Source organism: Notolepis coatsorum (genome assembly GCF_963971535.1).
Source record: "Notolepis coatsorum genome assembly, chromosome: 7".
NCBI lineage: Eukaryota > Metazoa > Chordata > Actinopteri > Aulopiformes > Paralepididae > Notolepis > Notolepis coatsorum.
In genome coordinates, this window is record NC_140171.1 from 6,893,219 (window position 1) to 6,915,275 (window position 22,057).

General features: G+C 42.0%; 1 protein-coding gene across 3 annotated transcripts in view; it reads left to right on the plus strand.

Annotated features, from left to right (window-relative positions):
* Positions 1-445: 445 nt before the first annotated feature.
* The window catches only part of LOC311232190 (uncharacterized protein), a 29,240-nt gene continuing 7,628 nt past the window's right edge, over positions 446-22,057 (plus strand). Inside the window, exons 1-13 of one of the 3 annotated variants that reach the window (XM_084318893.1) lie at positions 446-624; positions 3,054-3,113; positions 3,767-4,046; positions 5,461-6,145; positions 7,993-8,107; positions 9,581-9,630; positions 9,815-9,845; positions 11,385-11,472; positions 12,206-12,262; positions 14,948-15,089; positions 15,612-15,717; positions 16,713-16,840; positions 18,705-18,800. In XM_084318893.1, coding sequence (XP_084175019.1) covers positions 597-624; positions 3,054-3,113; positions 3,767-4,046; positions 5,461-6,145; positions 7,993-8,107; positions 9,581-9,630; positions 9,815-9,845; positions 11,385-11,472; positions 12,206-12,262; positions 14,948-15,089; positions 15,612-15,717; positions 16,713-16,840; positions 18,705-18,800 — 1,866 coding nt within the window. In that variant the 5' untranslated portion in view covers positions 446-596. The remainder of the gene's footprint in view (positions 625-3,053; positions 3,114-3,766; positions 4,047-5,460; positions 6,146-7,992; positions 8,108-9,580; positions 9,631-9,814; positions 9,846-11,384; positions 11,473-12,205; positions 12,263-14,947; positions 15,090-15,611; positions 15,718-16,712; positions 16,841-18,704; positions 18,801-22,057) is intronic. The other 2 variants (XM_084318894.1, XM_084318895.1) reach the window with 2 other exon arrangements.

Sequence of the window (22,057 nt, forward strand, 5' to 3'; positions counted from 1 at the left end):
GTCAAAAGTCCCATTATACTTTGTACGATAAATGTGATAGTTCTGTGACACTTGCTATTTTATTATTATACATATATATATATATTGTAATGAAACAAAACTTGAAAACGAATCGGTCTACTGACTCATGTCCACGTTTCCTAAGGACAAAGTCATTATAGTTACTATCCTGACGGGCACATTTGTGTAACAGAAATCAAACCTATTTGAATATTGCACAGCCACAGGCTAATGTGGAACTGGAGCCGATAAGGTATAAGCATGTTATTTATTTAATTCCCATGTCGATGATGAACACTTATAGTTTACTATTATTATAGCGTTGGAGTTGTTCTATGGGGTTGTGACTCGCGTACGATAATTTCCCTCAAAACACGATAATAGTAAGCCTGTGGTACGATAATCGTCCCCATACATTTCCCAGGAACCCCCTGTTGTCTGGCAACGCTGCTGCTCGCCGAGGAATCCTCGGGTCGCTATCTCGCTAACTTTTTATACTTTTTGGTAAAACAAACAAGTGTTAGTAGTAGTGTGAATCAAAACCATCATCAGAACAATATCATTCTACTACACTCCATAATAATAACATCACAACCATGGACGGTCGAGGCTATGGCTCTGGTGGTAAATATACAACCTGCAACTTCACCATCTTATCTTTCATAGAGGCCCGACGGTCATGTTAGATTAATAATTGTGTAACGTAAACAAAACGGTATAACGCTATTGCTACTAACGTCATTTAGCAATCGCAATTGTTTCGTAGGTAGCCGTGCAATGTAACGTTTACTAAGTAACTGAGACATTATTAACAGCTTTGTTCACAATGTGCCGATACGGTAGCAGGCTAGCTTTAACCAGCTAACGTTAGCTAGTAGCCTAGTAGCCACCCAGCCTGCTGCTGGTTCTGCAGCCAGTTAACAAGCTAAAGAGCAAATTTTTTTATTTAGGTTAGCTTGAAGCTAAAGTATTCTATACGGTATCGGCTTGCTGGCCATATCAATACTATAAAATGGTGTCAAACCTATAATAACACGAAATGGTCTAATAAAGCAAATAAAATGGCCGCCACATAAATCCACATAATACATGCACCTTTTACTGTCTACCTGTATGTCATGTATGTTATGATTAATTGAAAATGGGGGACCCTGATGTAAACAAGACGAAAGTCTTTCTCTGGTCTGCATCCCCTTATTATTAACAATTGTGTGTATTGAGCTGTACTGTACACTGTACCCATTCTGCAATCTGTTAATAAAGTTTTCAATCAATCAATCACAACTGTTGAGCCAAACTATCAAGTTGTACTGGCTTTACCTGATGCCTGGCATCAACATCAATGTAAGGTGTTAATAACTGCAATTTAGAGGCCTTGTACGGACTGTTTGTGTGGTTCTTTCTTCCAGTGTGGATTGGTGAACACCTTCAAAAGAAAATGCCCCGTGACTTGTTTACAATATCCAGTAATAAGTAGTAGTAATAATAATGCATCAATCTGGTGCACTTTGAGAGCAAAATAAAGAGGCTAGATCTATGATGAACTTTGTGCTCAAAACACAAAATCGACTAGACTAGTGCTTCCCAATCCTCTCCTCGAAGCACCCCAGGGCCGTTCAATGTATTTGTTAAATTCCACCACCAGCACACCTGATTCAACTTAACTAGCCCTTTATTAGTTGAATCAGGTGTGCTGGTGGTGGAATTTAACAAATACATGGAACGGCTGGGGTGTCTCGAGGAGAGGTTTGGGAACCACTGGACTAGAGCAGACATTTGAGCCATCAAAGAAATGAAGCAAAAGTGGTTACCTGTGTTGAACTGGTTTATAAAAATATAGTGGATTACTATTACGACTACTACCACTGCCTGACATCCCTATTGGCAAACTTTATATTTAAAAAAAAAAAGTTAAAAAAAGAAAGAAAAAAAAATTCTAGGTAATTAATAGAAATGTGATTTGACAACGGCTGTTCTGATCATAAACTTGGGTCCATTAAGACTGTTTATGTTGTCGAGTTGAAACTGTCTATATTTTCACATTTGTTGCTTATTTTCTATTGCAGAATTGGTGTTAAATTGAATTAAACTGTGGCATTAAATGGTCTTAAATTGAACTTGCCGATGCCTGTAGACGCCCTGCAGTTGTGTAGCTTCAAGTTCCAAGTCAGCCAGAAGATCCTTAGGAACTTCTACTCATGTACAATAGAGAGCATCCTGACCGGCAACATCACCTCCTGGTTTGGGAATAGCACTGCACAAGACCGTAGCAGACTACAAAGAGTGACACGTTCAGCCGAACGCACAATTAGAGGGGGGCTTCCCACCCTCCAGAACATTTACAACAAGCGGTGCAAGGGGAAGGCTAAGAGAATTATTAAGGACTCGAGCCACCCGAACAACTGCCTCTTTGAACTGCTGCCGTCAGGCAAGCGATACCGGAGTCTTATGGCGAGCACAGAAAGACTCAGAAGGAGCTTCTATCCCCAGGCCATCAGGCTGCTAAACGAACAATAATCGCTAAACGAACAATAATCACTATGCAACAACCACCAAATGCACACAGCACACACACCCACACGCACACACACACTCACTCAAACAAACAACACACTGCAGCACCCACTCTCCACACTTAGATCACACAAACACACTTACACTTTATATTTATTGATAAAGGATTTGCACTACAACTCGTACACCTACTGTGAATTGTACCTAAACTGCACCTCGTCCATTTATGCCTTGCACTATATAGTATTGTATATTAGTACACTGCACAGTATTGTATATTGTATGGTAACTACGTCTACGAACATTGTACATATGTCTAAACTGAACACTGTGACCTCTTTTTTTTCTTCTAATTTTTACTATGTTTTTATTTCATACTTATCTTGTCATGCACAGTCTCTGGAGCGCAACAGTAAGAAGCATTTTGTACAAAAGTATTCTGTACTTCTGTATGACAACTATTAAAGAAACTTGAAACTAGCTAACGTTAGCGGTTACATCCAGCTTACACCCCAATGACCCCATTGTCTTCCTTGCAGGATACTCGAGCTGGGGAGGCGGAGCTGGAGCTGGGGGAGGAGCAGGCTCAGGAAGCAGAGGTGAATCATTTGTATTATTTTAGGCCAGTTTGAACCGTTTGAACCTTTTTTTCCCAAGGACCCCCAAATTGATACACATTAGGCCTCCCCACTTGATTTTATCTCTGGGATCTGAGAAGATATTTTGTTATAATCCCATTGCTGTCTATACTGTAGTTGAGGAGATAACGGTTTTACTCTCGTTGGGATAACTTCAAGTGAATGAAATGGTGAAATTATCTAGGTATAACTGACATTAAAAAAGGTAAAACCCCCACGCTGGAGCTGTTCCTCGGTCCAACAAGCTCTACAAAGTCCAACCAAAGTGTGTGTGTGTGTGTGCGCAGCCTCTCAGAGTGAGGAATTAACAGACAGAAAGCTCAGCTGCTTATTTCTCCAGAACTGGTAAGGAAGTAGCAAGAGTTTTTGTTTTGTTTCATCTTGAAATGATCCCAAACCGTTTCTCTGGCCCGTCTCTTCTCGCATCGTAAGCACGTTGTGCCACAGTAATAATCGTCCGTGTGAAACACAGTGCGCTGTATATAGAACATAAACAAAGCCTCTTTGTATCGATGCTTTTTAGTCATCGAGTTACTCAAGTTTCTTGAGGAATAGTTTCAGCCAACTTGTTATGATGGTACTATTGCTTTGCTGTTCCTCTGTGCTTTCTTTAGTAGGCTCCAGCAGTTATAATCAGTACGGAGGAGGAGGAGGTGGAGGAGGAGGAGGAGGTGGTGGCGGCAGTGGCTATAAGGACTCCATGTCGGGCCTGGGAAGCTACGGAGGAGGGTATGGAGGTGGTGGAGGAGGACAGATGAAGAGCCAGCTCTCTGGAAGCTCCCTGCTGTCGTCCACGGGCACAAATGCCAATGCCTTCAGTTCCAAGATCAGCCAACGCCTGGACACGCTCACGCACATTGACGGAGGGATGAAAGCAGGTGGTCGAAGTGACGGGTAATTAACATACTGACGGCTAGTCTAACATCTATTAAAACTCATGATTAACCGGCATGTTAGACATGCTTTATTCTTTCTATTAACTTAGTAGCCGTCTACACACGCGTACAAACGCCCAACATGGCCAGTGGACCATACAGTTTTATGTGTCAATTATTTTGTCAATTTTACACCATCAATGTCTGGTCCCCTCAACCCTCTGTGAGTCCCACTTGCACTATTTCATACATAGCAGCCCTGTTTTCTCTGCTTTTGTTCAGTTAAGGGTGTGGATTTCCTGGAGGCAAGTCTTAGACCTTTGAAGGTGTAGGTTGGGAAGAGCTAAAGTATCATATAGCCAATCACATGTACTTAAGGTCATCACTAGTGATATGCATTAATACCTTCTTTGGTGTGTGTGTGTGTTCCTCATTCGTAAGTTATTCACGATGACTTAGCCTGAGCCACTTACAACAACATCAGTATCTGCAGCCCAGAATCATTGCAATATCCACGAGCTCTAGCGTACCGTGTACCGCTCTAATGCCTTCGAGGTTCGTCTCTAGTCTGAGGTGTTGCTGTATGGCCATGGACACTTCAGACCTGGGGTTGGGGGGGGGTCCTATACCGAGTCAGTGATGAGTCGGCATGTCTTTTTATATTATTATTATTATTATTACATAATGCTCTGTCAACATTCCCCCTTCTTTTCCTTTTCGCCTCCTTTAACAAAAGTTTGCACCTACGTTTAGTTTCTTTCTCATCCTTCATGGTCCTCGGTTGCATGAGGGAGGTGAGGGTTTACAATGGCAATACATTGTCAAGCTGAACGTAAAACATTATTGTTGAAGGCTCTTTCCTGTAGGTATGCAGAGGAATCCACTCCCCTACCCCTGAGAAGAAGCTGCAATTAAAACGCCCCTCGTCCTACATATTGAAAGTCTGATCCAAGACACTGCCCAAGATAACCTCATGGATCAGTCTTAAGATGTGATAGATGTACCCAACAGCTCTCTCCAGTCCCCTCTCTGTCACCACCCCTTCAGTCGGTCTCCTACCTGGAGAGTAAAATAAATTCCATCTCCCCTGATCAGCCGGCTACCTGCCACCCATTGACCTCCAGCAGAGGGATGGGGGTGGGTTGAGTTAAGTCATGTTTGTAAACCAAATGCCCACAGAGAAAAGCATTACTGTGCTACGAATGACCACATCCAGACCTTTTAAACTGGTTTTGGATTGTGAAAAAATTACGACATTACCTATATGGCTCATCGTGAACTAAAATATGGGAGTGAAAGAAAATGAACGAGGGGAAGAGAGTGAGAGACCATGAAGGAGAAGCAGAAGCAGGAGGAGAAATCCACACCTGACCTCCCTCCCTCACTCTCTGCTCTTCTCTGCCACCCCTTCCCTTACTCCCTCCCTTCCACAGGTTTAAGCAGTACGAGTCATTCGACTCACGCCCGTCCTCTCTTACCCCTTCCCGCGATCTCTACAGATCTGGCGGCGGCAGTAGCTATGGTTACGGCGATGGCCGGGGGGACAACACGCTGGGGGGTCAGCGAGGAGGCTCAGGCTTCGGGGGTTCAGGCTTTGGAGGTTCAGGCGTCGGAGGTTCAGGCTCCAGAGGTTCAGGCTTCGGAGGTTCAGGCGTCGGAGGCTCAAGCTTCAGAGGTTCAGGCGTCGGAGGCTCAGGCTCCAGAGGCTCAGGCTATGGAGGTTCAGGCTCCGGAGGCTCAAGCTTCAGAGGGGGAGTTGGGCAGGGGGGAGGGGGAGGGGGAGTAGGCTTCGATGGCAGTGGCCAAGGAGGAGGCTCCAGAGGTGGAGGCTGGGCCGGAGCAAGCCAACACTCCCCTAGAAGGGGTGGAGGTGCCGGGGGTCGAGGAACTGGAGGAGGGTTTGGAAACCACAGGTCCGACCCCACTCCCTTGAGGGGAGGAGGTGGTAGCGGTGGCTACTCCCACCATGGCCACTCTCCAGGAGGTGGCAGGGGCAAGCTCCCGTCCCTCCTGACCAACCGCATGTCCGCCCAAGGGCCACATGACTACCCTGGGAGAAACTTTGGAGGGGGCCCAAGGGCCGGCCACCAGCGAGGCCAGAAGAGACCCCTCAACCGAGTAAGTACCTCCAGCCGGATGAGTCCGTCCCCAACACTGGGCACAGAGACACCGTTTAAGTCGCCCTCTTTTACCCCTTCAGCCAACTAGCAAAATAACCATACATGCTAATAGTTACCTGTAGTAACTCGTCCCTTATAATCTCTACCACTGCCCCCTCCTCTCTGTCAATGGCCAGCCCTTGTTGATGGTGGTCAGAATTGCCTTTTTGAGCTAAACTGCCCTCTTAAGTGCCCAGTGACCCCACCTCCTCAGTGTCCAATACCCATCTGGCGCAGTTTGCCACGAGTTCCCTTTTTGGATTTGGTTCCGTTTTCTTCTGCCCCAGCTCTGGTCATCCCTGGGATAAGGCTAATGGTAGTGATAAGAAGGGGATGCCTGTGGGGGGAAGATTGTTGGCATATAAAGGGCTTATGGTTTGGATTTCAATTCATAACTATCTAAAATGTATAGGATTTCATCACCCCCAATTTTATATCTGTATTAAGATATATTGTGAAGATTACATGTCGGATGAAGGGTTTTCTCTTAATTCTATTACTGTCAAATTGTGATGGTGACTATTGGAGCTGCTTACTTTTAGTGTAGTTCTTATTTGTCCTACCATTGGGCTTTGATGCATCCCAGAAGAGACTCTTCTACCCATCTGTCAGAAGGGATTTGTCACGGCTAATCAAGCCCAAGCATTTCTAATTTAGACTGAAAAGGTATGCAGCAGATTAGTAGGGCTAATGTTTGAAATTGTCGTGGCTCTTTGTCATCACAACCAATTTCACAGCAGATTTATCCATGAGAAAATCCTACACGTTAAGCATTTTATTGTTATGATACTACTATGGTTTATGATGATTGTTTTATGATGGTTTATTATCGGGCCACAAGCCTGAAAATGCATGAAATACAAATTTAGACTTTAATTTGTATGATTTGTGTTATGTATGTTTATGTAATTGTTTCGTTACCTGGGTGAGTATGTGAAAAATGCGAGGGGGTGCTTGCATTTGTGTCAAAGTAAATGATGTGTGTTATCAGTTGTTTGGGATGAATTGCCTGAAGATTGCATCTTCGCTTTTTCATACATTGAAACATCACAAGCTTTTACTATGTAGGGCAGACCCTCTTAATTTCCATTTCTCGAAGTCACGTGATAATCCTTAGAATCTGTAGGCTCCATCCGATGTTAAGCTTGCTGTAGCTTTAGTCTCATATCTGTATGTAAACATTTTAGGGCTGTCAAAATTAATGCTTTAACTCTGGAGATTAATTTAAATTGATTAAAGCATTAAAATAAATTAATCTAGATTAATCTATGGAGTGAAAAAAATCTTCAATTTTAGTGCCGTGGATATAAGAAAGAGGTCTAGCTGAGTCAATGTTGATGGTTTTGTTGAACATTTGTATTTCACAGGAGAGAAACTGTATTCAAAGAAAGCTATTAAAATAGTCTTTGAATCTAAATATACTTTCTTTGTGTTTATTTTACACTAATTCCATGATTTTACTCTAGTAAATATCTGTTACAAGCTTCGGTTTTATGTAGAGAAAAAGTCTATTTTTAATCTAGATTAATTACGGAAAATTGTGAGATTAATTAGTTAACATTTTTTAATCTTTGACGGCACCAACAATTTTGTGTACTGGAGGAAGAATCTGGTGGGCTGTTTTTCACAGGACATGGATAAAACCTAGTCCTTTTTCAAAATGAAAGCAGCCTTAAGCGACCTTGGGTCCTCTGAAAGGCGCTATATAAAACGAAGTTATTATTATTATTATTATTATTAATTCTTGGGTCAGTCACTCTGTGTGTGTTTGTATTGAATGGTATTTGACTGTGCGTTGCCCTGTAGCCAGTGAACCCCCAGTTGGACGGCCAGAAGAAGAGGAAGCAGAGTCTGACCACCGCTGATGGACCAGAGTCCAAGATTAACAAGACCGAGGCGGCTGGGACAGAAGCTACCAAAGGTACTGTATATATATCACCTTGTGTTTCTACTTAAAGATCCATTTCACTTAAAAGTATGTTTTCAACACTTTAAAAGGTTGTATATTGAATAACAATTTGTTTGGTATGGATATGTTCAATAAACGACTGAAAATAAATAAAAACCAGTATAAGTGGTCGGGGAGACTTGAGGGGAATCCACCAGGGTGGTGGACTGCTACCCTCACAATATGGCCTATAAGTTTGAATGGCCATTGAGCCACTCAAGTCAGATTTATTTGTAGCCCAAAACCACTTTACATGTGTCAATGGGTTTGACAGGCCCACAAAGTCACAACACCCCCTGGCCTAGGGGTGGGGGAAAATATCGATATGTAGTAGTATCGCGATACTTTGCGTGGCGATACTGTATCGATACAGGGACGCCAAGTATCGATATTTAATTATTTATATATAAAAAAAAAATTAAAATTCTTTTTTTGTATAAGGAAGTTGCATTGTTCATTTCAATACCTGTAATAGTACAGTAGTCCACACGCACACGTGTGCATTCAGTTAAGTTGGAATATGACTGTAATACAAACAGTTCAGTTTGTCAGGTACATGCAACACAGATTACAGTGTTGACATCTGTCTGCTTGAGAAAATACCATGTTCTGCAATAAAAATTATTGAAGTGAGATGAACAGACTGAACTTTATCTTATTAAATAAAACATGTTGACAAAGTTTTACTTTGCAGTTGAAAAAAGGTAATAAATCGCAATATTAATATCGCAATACTCAGCATATCGCAATATATTTAGTATCGCAATACTATCGTGTCGTGAGGCCTCTGGTGATTCCCACCCCTGCCTGGCCTAAACCCCAAAGAAGACCCCCCTCCCCCCCCCAACCATTTTGAAAAGAAATCCAATAACAAGGGAGTAATAATAATAATAATAATAGTAATGTTGATCATTTAAACAATACAAGGAAAATCATAGAAATGCATAACCGGTAAGCGGAGACACCAGGGCAAAACAACGTCCTTAAGAGATGAAATCAACACCCACCCCCCAGGGTGATCCTAGGAAACGCAACAAACATACAACCTCGGGAGGCGGCGCAAGATGGGGAGGCAAAGAAAGCACAGGCCATTAGCCAGGCACTTAGAGCATTGAATAAATGTATCCCATCTTCCTGGTCTCAATGGCGGAAGTGAATCGGAGTGATTAGTGTGCGCATTCTTACGTCTAGCTTTCGGCATCGAGATCCATCAATTGGGTTCAGTGTATTCAGGGCGCGTGGACCGTAGTGTTTGACGCTGCACGTGTTCTTGGATTTCTAGGCTGTGGTTGTACATCTTTTCTCCTGTTAACATGTTGTTGCTCTATGAGTGTCCCATTTCTGTTTTCTCCTATAATAACCCTACGACACGTACCCGCAAAAAGAACACAAACTTGATACACTTATGCTGGCGGGAGGATGTGAACCTGTTCTCTCTCTCAACAGAGCCAGCAGAGAAGAATGGAGAATCCAAGGACGCGACGACTCCAGCTACAGTGAGTAAAATGTGTCGAGTTTGTCTCTGCTAAGCTCATTGTGCATTTTTATCAGACCATTCGTAATTTCGGAATATTGCAAGTTACTGAAATACTGAATCCGAATGTTTTTAAAATTCAACAATGCTGTCGGCTCAAATTTGTATCATCTTTGATGAATGAAAGTGTTTTCTTTTCCCCATAGGCATCTAAGCCTGCCGCAGCAGGAGAGAAGGGTATGCTTCCCTGCTATTGATCCTCATTATGTTCGGACATTCATCTTAATTATATATTTTATTTTAGTTGTTTTATTTGAAATGAAGGTATAGATGATCAAATGGCAAGCCAGTTTCAGGACTCACTGAATTGTATATGAATAGATCGCTTGTAGGTTAGTGCCCGTTTATTCCATCTTGTGGTGTCAGCATTATCCCAGTCTCTCGGAGGCTATAGTGAGCTCTATTCTAAAGCTAGAGCTTCTGGTCAACAATGTAGTTTTGTACAAATATGCGACCATGCCGATTTGCACGAGATGCAATAAATGGGCACTGGGCTACTTTTGTTGAAAGGTTATTATCACACAGCAATCTATTCATATGGAATCTTCATATTTTCCAAAAATGTTCATCGGTTGTGGCAGTGCATCCCTAGTTAACTTATATTCATGTTCAATCAAATGCAACAAAACGCAAAACATTGTATACAGTATTATAGAAATAAGACATTTTCTAATTTGGTTACCCCAATTTTGCACCCCAGTTTTTAACAAATCCTTTGAAGCATGTTGACTGCCCCCCCCCCCCCTCCACTCTCAACCAAGCCTCTATCACTTTATTGCTTAAGAAGGATACAAATCCTACAAATTTAAAAGTTCTCTCAAAGATACTGGCCAACCGTTTGCAACAGGTCATTCCAGACTTAATCTCCAATGACCAGACTGGATTCATTCAGAACAGGCATTATTTTTACAATGTACGCAGACTCCTTGATATAATCCACTCTCCACCCGGTCACTCTCTTGAATTTGGCTTATCGCTAGATGTGGAAAATGTGTTTGACAGGGTGGAGTGGCCATGTTTATTCTTTACACAGTTTTGTGATAATTTTGTCTCCCAAGTCTGATTATTGTTCTCCTCCCCTCAGGCTTCGATAGTAACCAATAATATGCATTCTGAATACTTTCCACTTGAACGAGGAATGTGCAAAGGGTGCCCCCTATCGCCATTGTTGTTTGCCATTGAGTCATTAGCTATATGGCTACGTAGTGAACAGCAATTTCAAGGCATCATGGCCATATACATCACAACGTTTCACTTTATGCAGATGACCTTTTGTTGTATATCTCTAATTCAGTCTCCTCCGATATTTATCACTGCCTTTTTATCGGGGGGGAAAAGACCCATTGAATTAGGAAAATCTTCAGAGACCTAAAGACATGGTTGGTATGGGTCTCCCAAATTTTATTCATTACTATTGGTCCTGTAATATTCAAACATATTTATTGGAATAATCAAAACGGTCTCTTAACTCAAAAGAAAATTACATAAATAAACCAGGAAGGAATTCCACTTTTTAGCTGATTGAAATACTCTTACATTTACATTTTGTCATTTAGCTGACTCTTTTATCCAAAGTGACTTACAAGTTCTGTACGACAAGTCAGCAGGAAGGGCACAACTCTATCAGCTGAGTAACAATGTTCATCAAACATTGACATAGTCATGGAATTTGGGAATTATAGCCCTATTTTCTCCTCTCTCCCCTGACCTCCACAGCCTTGTCCACGCAGAAGCTTCAGGGCCAGAGCCTCGCCCAGGGCCAAGACAAGCAACGCAAACTGAGGAACAGGACCCGGGGGCAAAGGTCAGGAAAGGTCAGGGTGCAAACAAGCTAGATCAGAATAAATAAATATAGCCGCAACTGGCGATTCTGTGGTTCAAGCCAACACATTACAGAACACACTGAATAAGTAATTATTTATGTTATTGCAAACTGCCATGCAGAGTCAGACTGACCACATAAAATCCACAAACGAATAATATGCACATAACTTAATAAACCTCAAGAGATTTATTTCACGTCACAAACTGATCAATACAGTCCGTATGTCCGTGATGTTGCGTTTCTTTTTCAAATGTAGCCAAGAGTAAAGACCCTAACCCTATCAAAACAGCAGTCAAAGTGTATATTTTCAGCACTACGTTTGTTTACCAATGATTTTGAAGTGTTATTAGCTAAATATGAGCTTATAAAAATCTCCGCGCATTGCACCAGAAAATGGACCATTTAGATGCAAGAAGAAGAAGCACTCATGACATCGTCTAAATCCTTGGGTCTAAGTAATGGCTCACAACGGAAGTCCAACTATTTTTCTCTTCCAAATATTGACGTGTTTCCATGTTTATATCTCACGGGGTCGAACAAACCTCAACGCTATTGCCATAAAATACAACGTATATAGTTTCTTTACCTTTCTGTGAACGTCTAGAAAAGTAACCGTACTTACAGTAGCTCCATAGATGTATGACTTGGCCATAATAAGGTCATTTACACAGGCCTGATATTCTATATTTTCCTTTTCTTTTATTTCCTCTAGGCTTGACTACTCCAACTCACTTACCTGTCTCACCAAATCATCCAGGTTACTCACAAGGTCAAAAAAATCATGTCACATCACTCCCATTTTGGTATCCCTGCACTGGCTCCCGGTACACTATAGAATTCACTTCAAAGTCCTCACTTTCACTTTCAGAGCACTTCACGGTCAGGCCCCTATCTACATCACAGAACTCATCCATCCCTACACCAACACCCGCTCACTCAGATCTGCCGATCAGCACCTCCTGGTGATCCCCAGGTCCAGGCTAAAAACAAGGGGTGATCGAGCCTTTGAGGTGACAGCACCAAGGCTCTGGAACACTCTCCCCCTGGACCTGCGAACTGCCCCCTCTGAAAACTCTTTAAAAAAAAAAACTAAAAACACATTTGTTCAGACAGGCTTTTGATCATGCATAGGCGCCTTTTCTTGTCCTCACTGTTCTATAGTTTTGTTTTAATTAGTGACTCATGATTTTATCCAAATTCTTTTATTCTACTTTTTCTATCTGGTTTCACTGTTTTTTTTAACTGCTGTTTGTTTGTTGTCATTTATTTCTGATTTTGTTTTATTGTGTTTTTATATTAAGCTGTAGTGTAAAGCACCCTGTGCATTCGTGCTGTGAAGGGTGCTATATAAATAAAGGTCATTCATTCATTCATATATTCATATTTCAAATTGCATGTGTTTGATGGCAAAATTCAGTACTGTATCTACAAAAACCTCTGTAAATCATCTGCCCTTTGCTTTTTACACTTGATCTCAAGAAGGTGCTGAATGAGCTCAGTGGCAATTTCTCACTTTTGGTCAATTGGGGGGAAAAAACGAAATAGTAGTAGTAACGGACATATTTCTGACACTGGGATGCCCTAGTTGTGTCTACATAGTCCTCATTCCAAATGATTGAAAGTCTTACGCCAGAGACGCATAGGATGCCAAAGCGTCTTGAAGAAGTGTCAATTCTGGAGCGAGCAGGAGCCTGGCTGTTCACACCAGAAGCCATTTCTCTGTGCCGGTCAACAAGAGGCTCTGCTCCTCTGCTCCTCTGCTCCAATCACACGTAGAGATGCTCGCGGATTAGATAGACCAGCGGCTGAAACTATCGCTGAAGATCGCGAGCCGGCGTGGCCACGGGGGGGTACTTCAGTGTCCGGTTTGTGTCCGGCGTAAAACACTGCATCTTTAAATGAATTCACGTTCAGGCGGCTGGGTGGCGCAGCGGAGATTGCGCTCGTCACCAATGCAAGAGACTCCGGTCTCGAATCCGGGTGTCTGCGTTTCCTCCGGCTTGGGCCGGCCGTCACACTGGCTCAATTGGCAGAGTCAGCGGGTGGAAGTCGATGGGTGGTAATGTGGATGTTGTGGACAGCGACTCCTACAGGTCGGTTGGGGGGACGCCTGCACAGCAGAGACGGGAAATAGCGGGGGTAGTGTGAGCCTCCCACACCAGCGTTTCCGTTAGCCGGTAATTACCGGTATTTGGCCGGCAAAATCTGTTGAAGTCCGACATATTTAATCTCTCCGGTCATAGTGTCCGGTGAAAATAGTTCCCTCTGGGCACAGTTTGATTATTTGAATTGTATTTGGATGGGCTGGAGTTGGGTGAACGAAACAATCATTGCGTTTGTTGTCGTTGCTTCGCTCAGCGAGAGCTTGCTGCTGGATTTGCGGAAGGCATGCAGCTGCAGACCCACATAACCCACCAGCTTTGCTGGCACAGTGCGGTCCCCAGACCTGGAAAGCTGCTCTGCGGGTCTGCAGCTGGATGCTTCTTGCAAACTAACTGCTGCCGGCTCGCGCTGATAACAGCTTTCATTGTTGGACCGGCTGCTTGGTGGAGCAACGATGAAACGAATGTAATGAATCGTTCGTCGCATGGGCTATTTAATTTTGGCCTGTTTTGGTACGGTTCGGGTGATCAAGTTGTGCTTGGAGGGAGTTGTTTTCACCGGACATTATGACCAGCACCAAGTCGTTGGGAGGTGGAGAAATACATCACGCAAACCCGGCCACGATAACGTTGCCGTCTCTCTCTGCAAAATTTCTCAGTTCTTCGCTTGATATAATTAATACAAATGTCCAATATAACGGAATTCGTTAGCTCATAAAAATGTGATTATAACAGACTGCTGTTTAGTGTCGGACCGACTGCCCACATACGCGGTCTATTTTATTTCAAGTCAGCAGCAGCACGGAGTATCGAGGGACTTATTTTATTTGGAATATATTAATGACTGTATACGCAAAAGTAGCCTAGTTTTAAATAATAATATTATAAATCTACATGCCTTGAGGATGACATTCTTTATATAGTCTGCCTATAAATTGTTTTAAAGCTCAATAAACTATGACCGGAATTAATCTCATTTGTCCGGTAGATTGAAATCTTGCAGGTCACGGAGACCGGCAACAATTTTTTCTAACGGAAACCCTGTCCCACACGTTACACCTCGCCACTGAGAGTCCGCGCTGGCAGGTGAAAAGGCTGCCTCCTCGTGTACCGGAGGGGACACGTGATGCAAGGCTTCTATCCTCCCACCAACCGACCAGTGGGGGGCATATGCGAGCAACGTTCAAGACAGGCGAGGGGATAATTGGAAACACGAAATTGGGATGGGAGAAAAATAAGGAGAAAAAGTGGATAATTTTTTTTATATATATATGTTTACTTGGTCTCAACCTGCTGCTTTCTGATAGGCTGTGAGAATAAGGTTCTGAACTTTATTTTGATGTTGTGCGCAGGGAGATGTTTTCATGCTCGTTGTGCAAGTTCCGTTCATTGCACAAGGACGACCTGACCGCTCACCTTGAGAGCTCCTTCCACAAGGATCACATCAAGCACCTGACCAGTCAGCTGTCCAAGCCCACCACAGACTTCCTACAGGTCAGAACACACACACACACACACACAGGATCTTGACTAGCAAAGTAAGATTTTCATTGTACGGGAAACTGTCTGTTTAACTGTGCACATGACTATAAACTATCTTGAATCTTGAAGGGGGGGGGGGGGGCTGTACAAGGCCAACAGCCACATTAGTTAATTACAAAAATATACAATATGGGGATAACGGACATATTAATGAAATAATATACAATATGGGGTTAACAGACATATTAATGAAAGAATATACAATATGGGGTTAACAGACATAATAATAAAGAAATATACAATATGGGGTTAGCGGAGACATACTAATTAAGAAAATATACAATATGGGGTTAACAGACATATTAATGAAATAATATACAATATGGGGTTAACAGACATATTAATGAAAGAATATACAATATGGGGTTAACAGACATACTAATGAAGAAATATACAATATGGGTTTAACAGACATACTAATGAAGAAATATACAAGCACTGTGTCTTTGACGAGTGTGTGGTTGTGTTCTGTAGGAGTATGTGAAATACAAGTGTACGAAGACAGAGCAGAGGACCAGTCAGATGAAGGACCGCAGTGCTGCCATCTGCCAAGTCTACAAGGAACAGGACCTTACCAGAGGTAAAACCAGCCTCCACCCTGTGCATGAGGGAGAGACCATTGTTGGGTACTGCATGATACCGACATAATATGGTTCTATTGTTCTGCCATGTATTGTGATTGCGACATGACTTAAAGGGGCACTTCACCAAAAAACAATGCTTTTAAGTCTACTTCCTTTTCTGGTTTAAAAACATTCAGAAGCCCCGTTTCTTTGGGCATTTTATGCTGTATCCCTTTGTATTTCCCACTGATGACGACTAATGTAATTATCATACATACAAAATGCTCAATCTGTCACTCACTGTATTGATAAAAAAATAATCACAATTAGTGCTGTCAGGCGATTAAAAGAATTTAACTAATTAATTACAGGATTTGTAATTAATTAATCTAATTAATCGCATAACCAATTTATGCCTGATATTCTATATTCTATAATCATATTTCAAATTGCATATGTCCGGATGGCAGAATTCAGTACTGTATCTACAAAACCTTCCGTTTAATCATCTTCCATCTATTCATTTGCTTAGATTTTTCAGGTCTGGTCAATTTGAGCATGGTGTTATTCACAGTCAAAGATATAAAAAAAAATTATTGATATTCTCATTTGGTTCATTACAATTTACTCAAGCCTAGTAACAGACACAGTATTTCTGACACTGGGAATACATTCCCTGAGATCCATAGATGTCCCTAGAATCAGATACCAAGAACATGCAAATGGACCATATAAAAAAATCTGTAAATGTGTATTCTACGTTCTTATTGAATGAATGAGATAAAAAAAAAGTTATTAAAAATAAATACAAATTTAGTTTTTTTTGTAATTTTGAGTTAATTTTCATAACTTGATAATTTGCTGTGTAATTAATTAACGCGATAAACTGACAGCCCTAATCACAATATTTCCATATTGCAGCGTTTGCCGTGTAGATGATGCTTGGTCTCATTGTGATGTCACTGTGAACTTGAGTCGGCCTTAACCCACTCTGTCTGGTCCCTGTCTGCAGAGCTGGGTATGGAACACTTCATGAAGAGCGACGCGGTCCACTGCGCAGCGTGTGACGTCTTCATCCACATGCAGCACCACCTGATTCAGAAACACATCAAGTCACCTGACCACAACTACAACCGCAAGGTGGCGCAGCTTAATGCCTAATGCATAGTTGAACAAGTACACAGTGGCACAGATGCAACGCAAGGTGTCATGCATGTGAGCCGCGCCACTAGGGACAGAGTGGCTGACTGGAATGAATGAATGAATGGATGAATGAATGAATGAATGAATGAGCGTGACAGTGAGTTAGTAACATTGCTGATTTATTTTACACAAAGTGCCATGCCTGTGAGCCACCACTAGGGGCTGGGTGAGTGAATGAGTGAGTTGGTGACATTGGAAAATGTGGAAATTCAGACACTAGATTTCCAGTCAAGGAAACCCTGGAAAATTGATTGAATCTAATTACCAAATATTCTGGAAAAAATGTATGTTGTCCTGGATTTTTTTTAATTTCTTTGATCTTTCCCCCCCTCCTTTTTCCTCCGATTTTCTCCCATCCCAATGTTAGTCGTTATGCCAATTCCCAATCCCCTTCCTGGTCGCTGCGCACTTACCCCCCACAGTCGGTCTGGGAGAGTGGAGGCTACCACGTGCTTCCTCCGACACACGTGTAGCCAATCAACCGCTTCTTTTCACCTGGCAGCGCGGACTCTCACTGAGAGGGTGTAACGTGTGGAAGGATCACACTACCCCCCTTAGATCCTATCCGCGCTGAGCAGGCGCCCCGACCGAACTGTAGGAGTCGCTGTTTACAACGACCCGGACCCACCCCGCCAGCTTTCCCACCCTCTAATACTGCCAATTGTATTAGTGTGAACGGCCAGCCAAGCTGGTGACAACGCCGGGAGCTGGATTCGAACAGGCAAATCCAGCATCTCCGGCGTTGGTGACGAACGCAATCTCCGCTACGCCACCTGACCACTGTCCTGGAAATTCTTAATTTTATTTTAATAACTCACTCAGATCGCCTGTGTAAACCTAGGCGTGTATTTTGTTTGGAACTCGACTGTTAGGCGCTGCCCTATTTGTGGCCCACGCTCCCTTTGTTTTGGCCACCATGGCATTTGATAAGCTCATGCTTATTCTCCTCTTGTTTTTAAAGTGCTGTAAAAGCATAACCTCAATGACTACAAAACGTAGATGTGCAGCTAAAAAGTACACGATCTGACTTTTACAGCGATGTACAGCACAGTGCTACTTCCCTATTAAATAACGTACGTCATTTACGAGGAATTGTTGGCAGACAGGAGGATAACGACAAGAGGAGGCCAGAGGACCTTATTGTACAGTTAGCAATGATGGGTGTAGCAGTCAGTCACCTGTAACGTTTATCATGAACCCTTTGTCTTTAAAAAAGGACAAATAAAACGGGTGTTAAATGTTTCGATACTATGCCTATATCGGTCAATTATATGACCATTTGTGAGCAAGTGCTGTCTTGGATTGTCCAGGAAAACTGGAAATGACCTGGAAAATTATTTCTCAAAAAGAGTGGGAACCCTGCATTGCCGGTTATAGAGGTGCTTTGAATAAAAAAAAGTATAAACATCATCATCCTCTTCGTTTTACGTCCCTATTTTCCCACTACAGTGAGGTAGCACAGGGCGATGACTACGCCACTGGGCACGGTTTTGTGCCATGTCTTCCATTTACAGTGGCTGTAGTGTCATCATTTTTGGTTTGTGGCTAGTTTTATACCTCGGATGCCCTTCCTTACAGGTAACCCCATTGTCGGTGAGGACCTAGCCTTTACGTATTCATACACACACAAGGCAGTGTGGTTTTCTTTCAGGGTTTTCTCCCTTAGCCTTTGCGTATCCCTACGCACACACACAAGGCAGTGCGGCACCCTGTATCCCTAGGTAGGGAGGCTAGAGACGTATAAACCCTGTTTTGTTCTCGGACCTGTGTATGATTTTGTCTTTCCTTTTTATCATTCAAGGGTATGATGGAACGGTCCAAGAGGGACAGCCTGTCTATCGCTCGCAGCATCCTTGACCAAAAGTTAATTGGCCAGAAGCTGGAAAGTTACCTCAAGGTACATACACTCGAATGCATGTATGATGGGATTGAAGCGCTTCCAATTCTTACACATTAACCTGTTGAGCCCTAGCCATATTTTCTGAAAATCTGCCTAAAAGTACATACCCAAGTAAATGGAAGATTGCTCCACTTCTACGAGGTCGATTTGCATGTTCTTGGTATCTAGGGACATCTACGGACCTCAGGGAATGTATTCCCAGCGTCAAGAGATATTGTGTCTGTTACTATGCTTGAGTAAAATTGTAATGAACCAAAGGAGAATATAAATGATTATTATTATTAGGTTTTTTTTTCCATCTTTGACGGTGAATAACACCCAACATTGACCAGACATGAAGAATTGCCACTGAGCTCATTCAGCACCTTCTTGAGATCAAGTGTACTACAAATCTAAGCAAATGAACAAAGGGCAGATGATTTACATGTTTTTTGTAGATACAGTACTGAATTTTGCCATCCGATCACATGCAATTTGAAATATGATTATAGAATATACAATATCAGGCCTATAAATGACTTATTATGGCCAAGTCACACATCTATGGATCGGGCCAAATCTCTCCTTTCTAGTGGCAGAGTTCAATCTGGATTTAGTATCACCAGGCGCCCCTGACGGTGCAGCAAAAACCGTGAATGAAATCGACTGTAGATTTCACCGCCAATTTTCATCAGATTGCAACGCCGTTTTTTGCTAGACGTTCACAGAAAGGTAGAGAAACTAACTGCTTTCTGTTTTATGGCAATAACGTTCAGTTTTGTGGGGTATGATCCCGGAAAAAAAGAACGAAAAAAAGTCACACTAGAAGTCAGATGATTGACAGGGGCTGGCGTGAGCTGGGAAGTAGTTTTTTGAAATTCGAAAGCCCATCGAAAGCCCTGGGTGTCTTCTCTAAAAGACTACAGTTAGGTTGCGCCAAATCCTTGCATCAATAATCGCCTTTTTCCGACTCGATGCCCTGAGATTATATTTCACTAATGACACTTAAATCCAAACAAACGTGGTGCTGAAAATATACACTTTGATTGCTGTTTTGATAGGGTTAGGGTCTTTACTCTTGGCTACATTTTAACTCATTTATAACCGTTGCGCATATACAAATTGGGCCTGAAAGAGGCGTACACAACTTCCCACGCAAAGGTTGTGAATGATTTATACATAAAAAATAGGGAAACAATGTCCAGGGACGCACTCCAGGTTTTTCCAAATTTATTGGCAACCTGTAATCATGACGTTTCGGTGTGAACACACCTTCTTCAGAATGGCTTGCATGAAGGGTAAGTGACCCTAGTAAATACAAGTCCAACAGGAAGTGACAACATAGGAAGTGACAACACATTCCCACAAGAGATCTGCAAAAAAGTACAAAATACCACTTACAAGCACAACCTTTTCAGAATTATGTAAATCAAAAAGAAGCATGTAAATAAAAATAAAAAAGAAACAGTAAATCACAAAGAGATATATCTATATATAGTTATATATATTTTATACAGAGTAGGCCTACATCTTAAACTCTAAACATAAACACTCATGACCCATATAAGCCATCTCTCAATTATAAAGAATGATAAATGAAAATAGTAAACAATCGAATGAAATGAAATAATCAAATGAAACAGGTCAAAACATTTTCTTCATTGAGGCCTCTAGGCTCTAGACAATCCAGAAAATGAATATAGAAGCATTCCCTTTGTAGCAAGAGCCTGTCTCTGTCGCCGCCTCTTGGTGCTCTATACCCATGTATTTTAAGCCAGAAATATCATGTCCTAACTTATTAAAGTGCCTTGCAACTGAAGACTTCTCGTCATTTCTTTTTTTTTTTTTTTAAACTTTGGCCATTCCGCTGGCTCTTTTTTGCGTTTATCGCATTTACTCTGGTCAAGAATGACCGACAGAAACAGGCTGAAGGGGTACAGATGGGGGGGAAGACACTCTGGGAAAGGCACGGCTGCAGTCCGGGATTCGACCTCGCTAAACCCCAGATCCGTGACGAGCACGGTTGTCCCCGGCGCCGAAATAGCGCTCGAGGTACGCAGTGAGCTACTGGAGCTCCCCTCGTCATTTCTTCTTATAGAACATTTGTGCTCCGAAATTCGATTTTTAAAACGTCTTGTTTTTCCAACATAGTAAAGGTTGCAAGGACATTTAAGCAAGTAAACAACAAAATCAGAATTACAGGTAATCCGGCCTCTAACAGCGATACTCCTACCTGTACTTGGTTGTAAATAAAATGTCTCTTTAATCATGCCATGACATTGGGTACAAGACAAACATGGAAAATTGCCATTTGGAATATTAGCCATAAAATGGGTAAATTTTTTGGGAAAGTCTGTTTTAACTAACTGGTCCCTTAAGTTAGGTTGCCGTTTGTAGAAGTATTTGGGTGGTTCCTGGAACACACCTCCGATCTTAGGATCTGACTTTAAAATGTACCAGTATTTGTTCACAATATCACGCATATCTCTAGAAATAGGGCTGAAGGTGGACACCAATGCTACAGAGTTGCTTTTTACTTTGTCTTTATGTGTAAAAAGGGATTGTCTGTTTATCGGTTTAGTTTTATTAAGAGAATTCTCAATAAGGGCCTCACTATATCCTCTAGGTCTAAAGTCACTTACAGAACCTATCTCAAAATTTGTTGACTCACACCTTAACGAATTGGCTGCAGCACAACCTGGTTATTTAAAGGACACTACCGACTTTCTAAGTAAGCTGTATGAGTGCAGTATAGAAGCTATTGATATTTTGTGTACTATGGATGTTTCTAGTTTATATCCTAGCATCCCACATATTGATGGGTTAAGTGCATGTAGATATTATTTGGATCAGAGAATAGAGCTACATCCCTCTACGGAGGCATTAATATCATTGACTCAGGAAGTCCTTAATAAGAATTATTTTCGTTTTCAGGATCAATATTTTTTACAGAAAAGAGGCCTAGCTATGGGCAGCCCGGTAGCGGTTAATATGGCCAACTGTTTTATGTCGAAGTTTGAGTCTGAATGTATTTTCAATAATAATCCATATGTTGGACACATTAAAGCCTATTGGAGGTATATTGATGATTTATTTTTTGTATGGTCAGGCACTAAAGAGGCTCTGGAAGAGTTCCACTTGTTTCTCAACTCTCAGAGACTACTATGAATTATGATTCACATTCCATAGCATTCCTCGATGTATTGGTGAAAAAGAGAGACAATATTGTCCATACCGAAGTTTTCAAAAAAGAGACTGATCGAAATTCGTTTCTC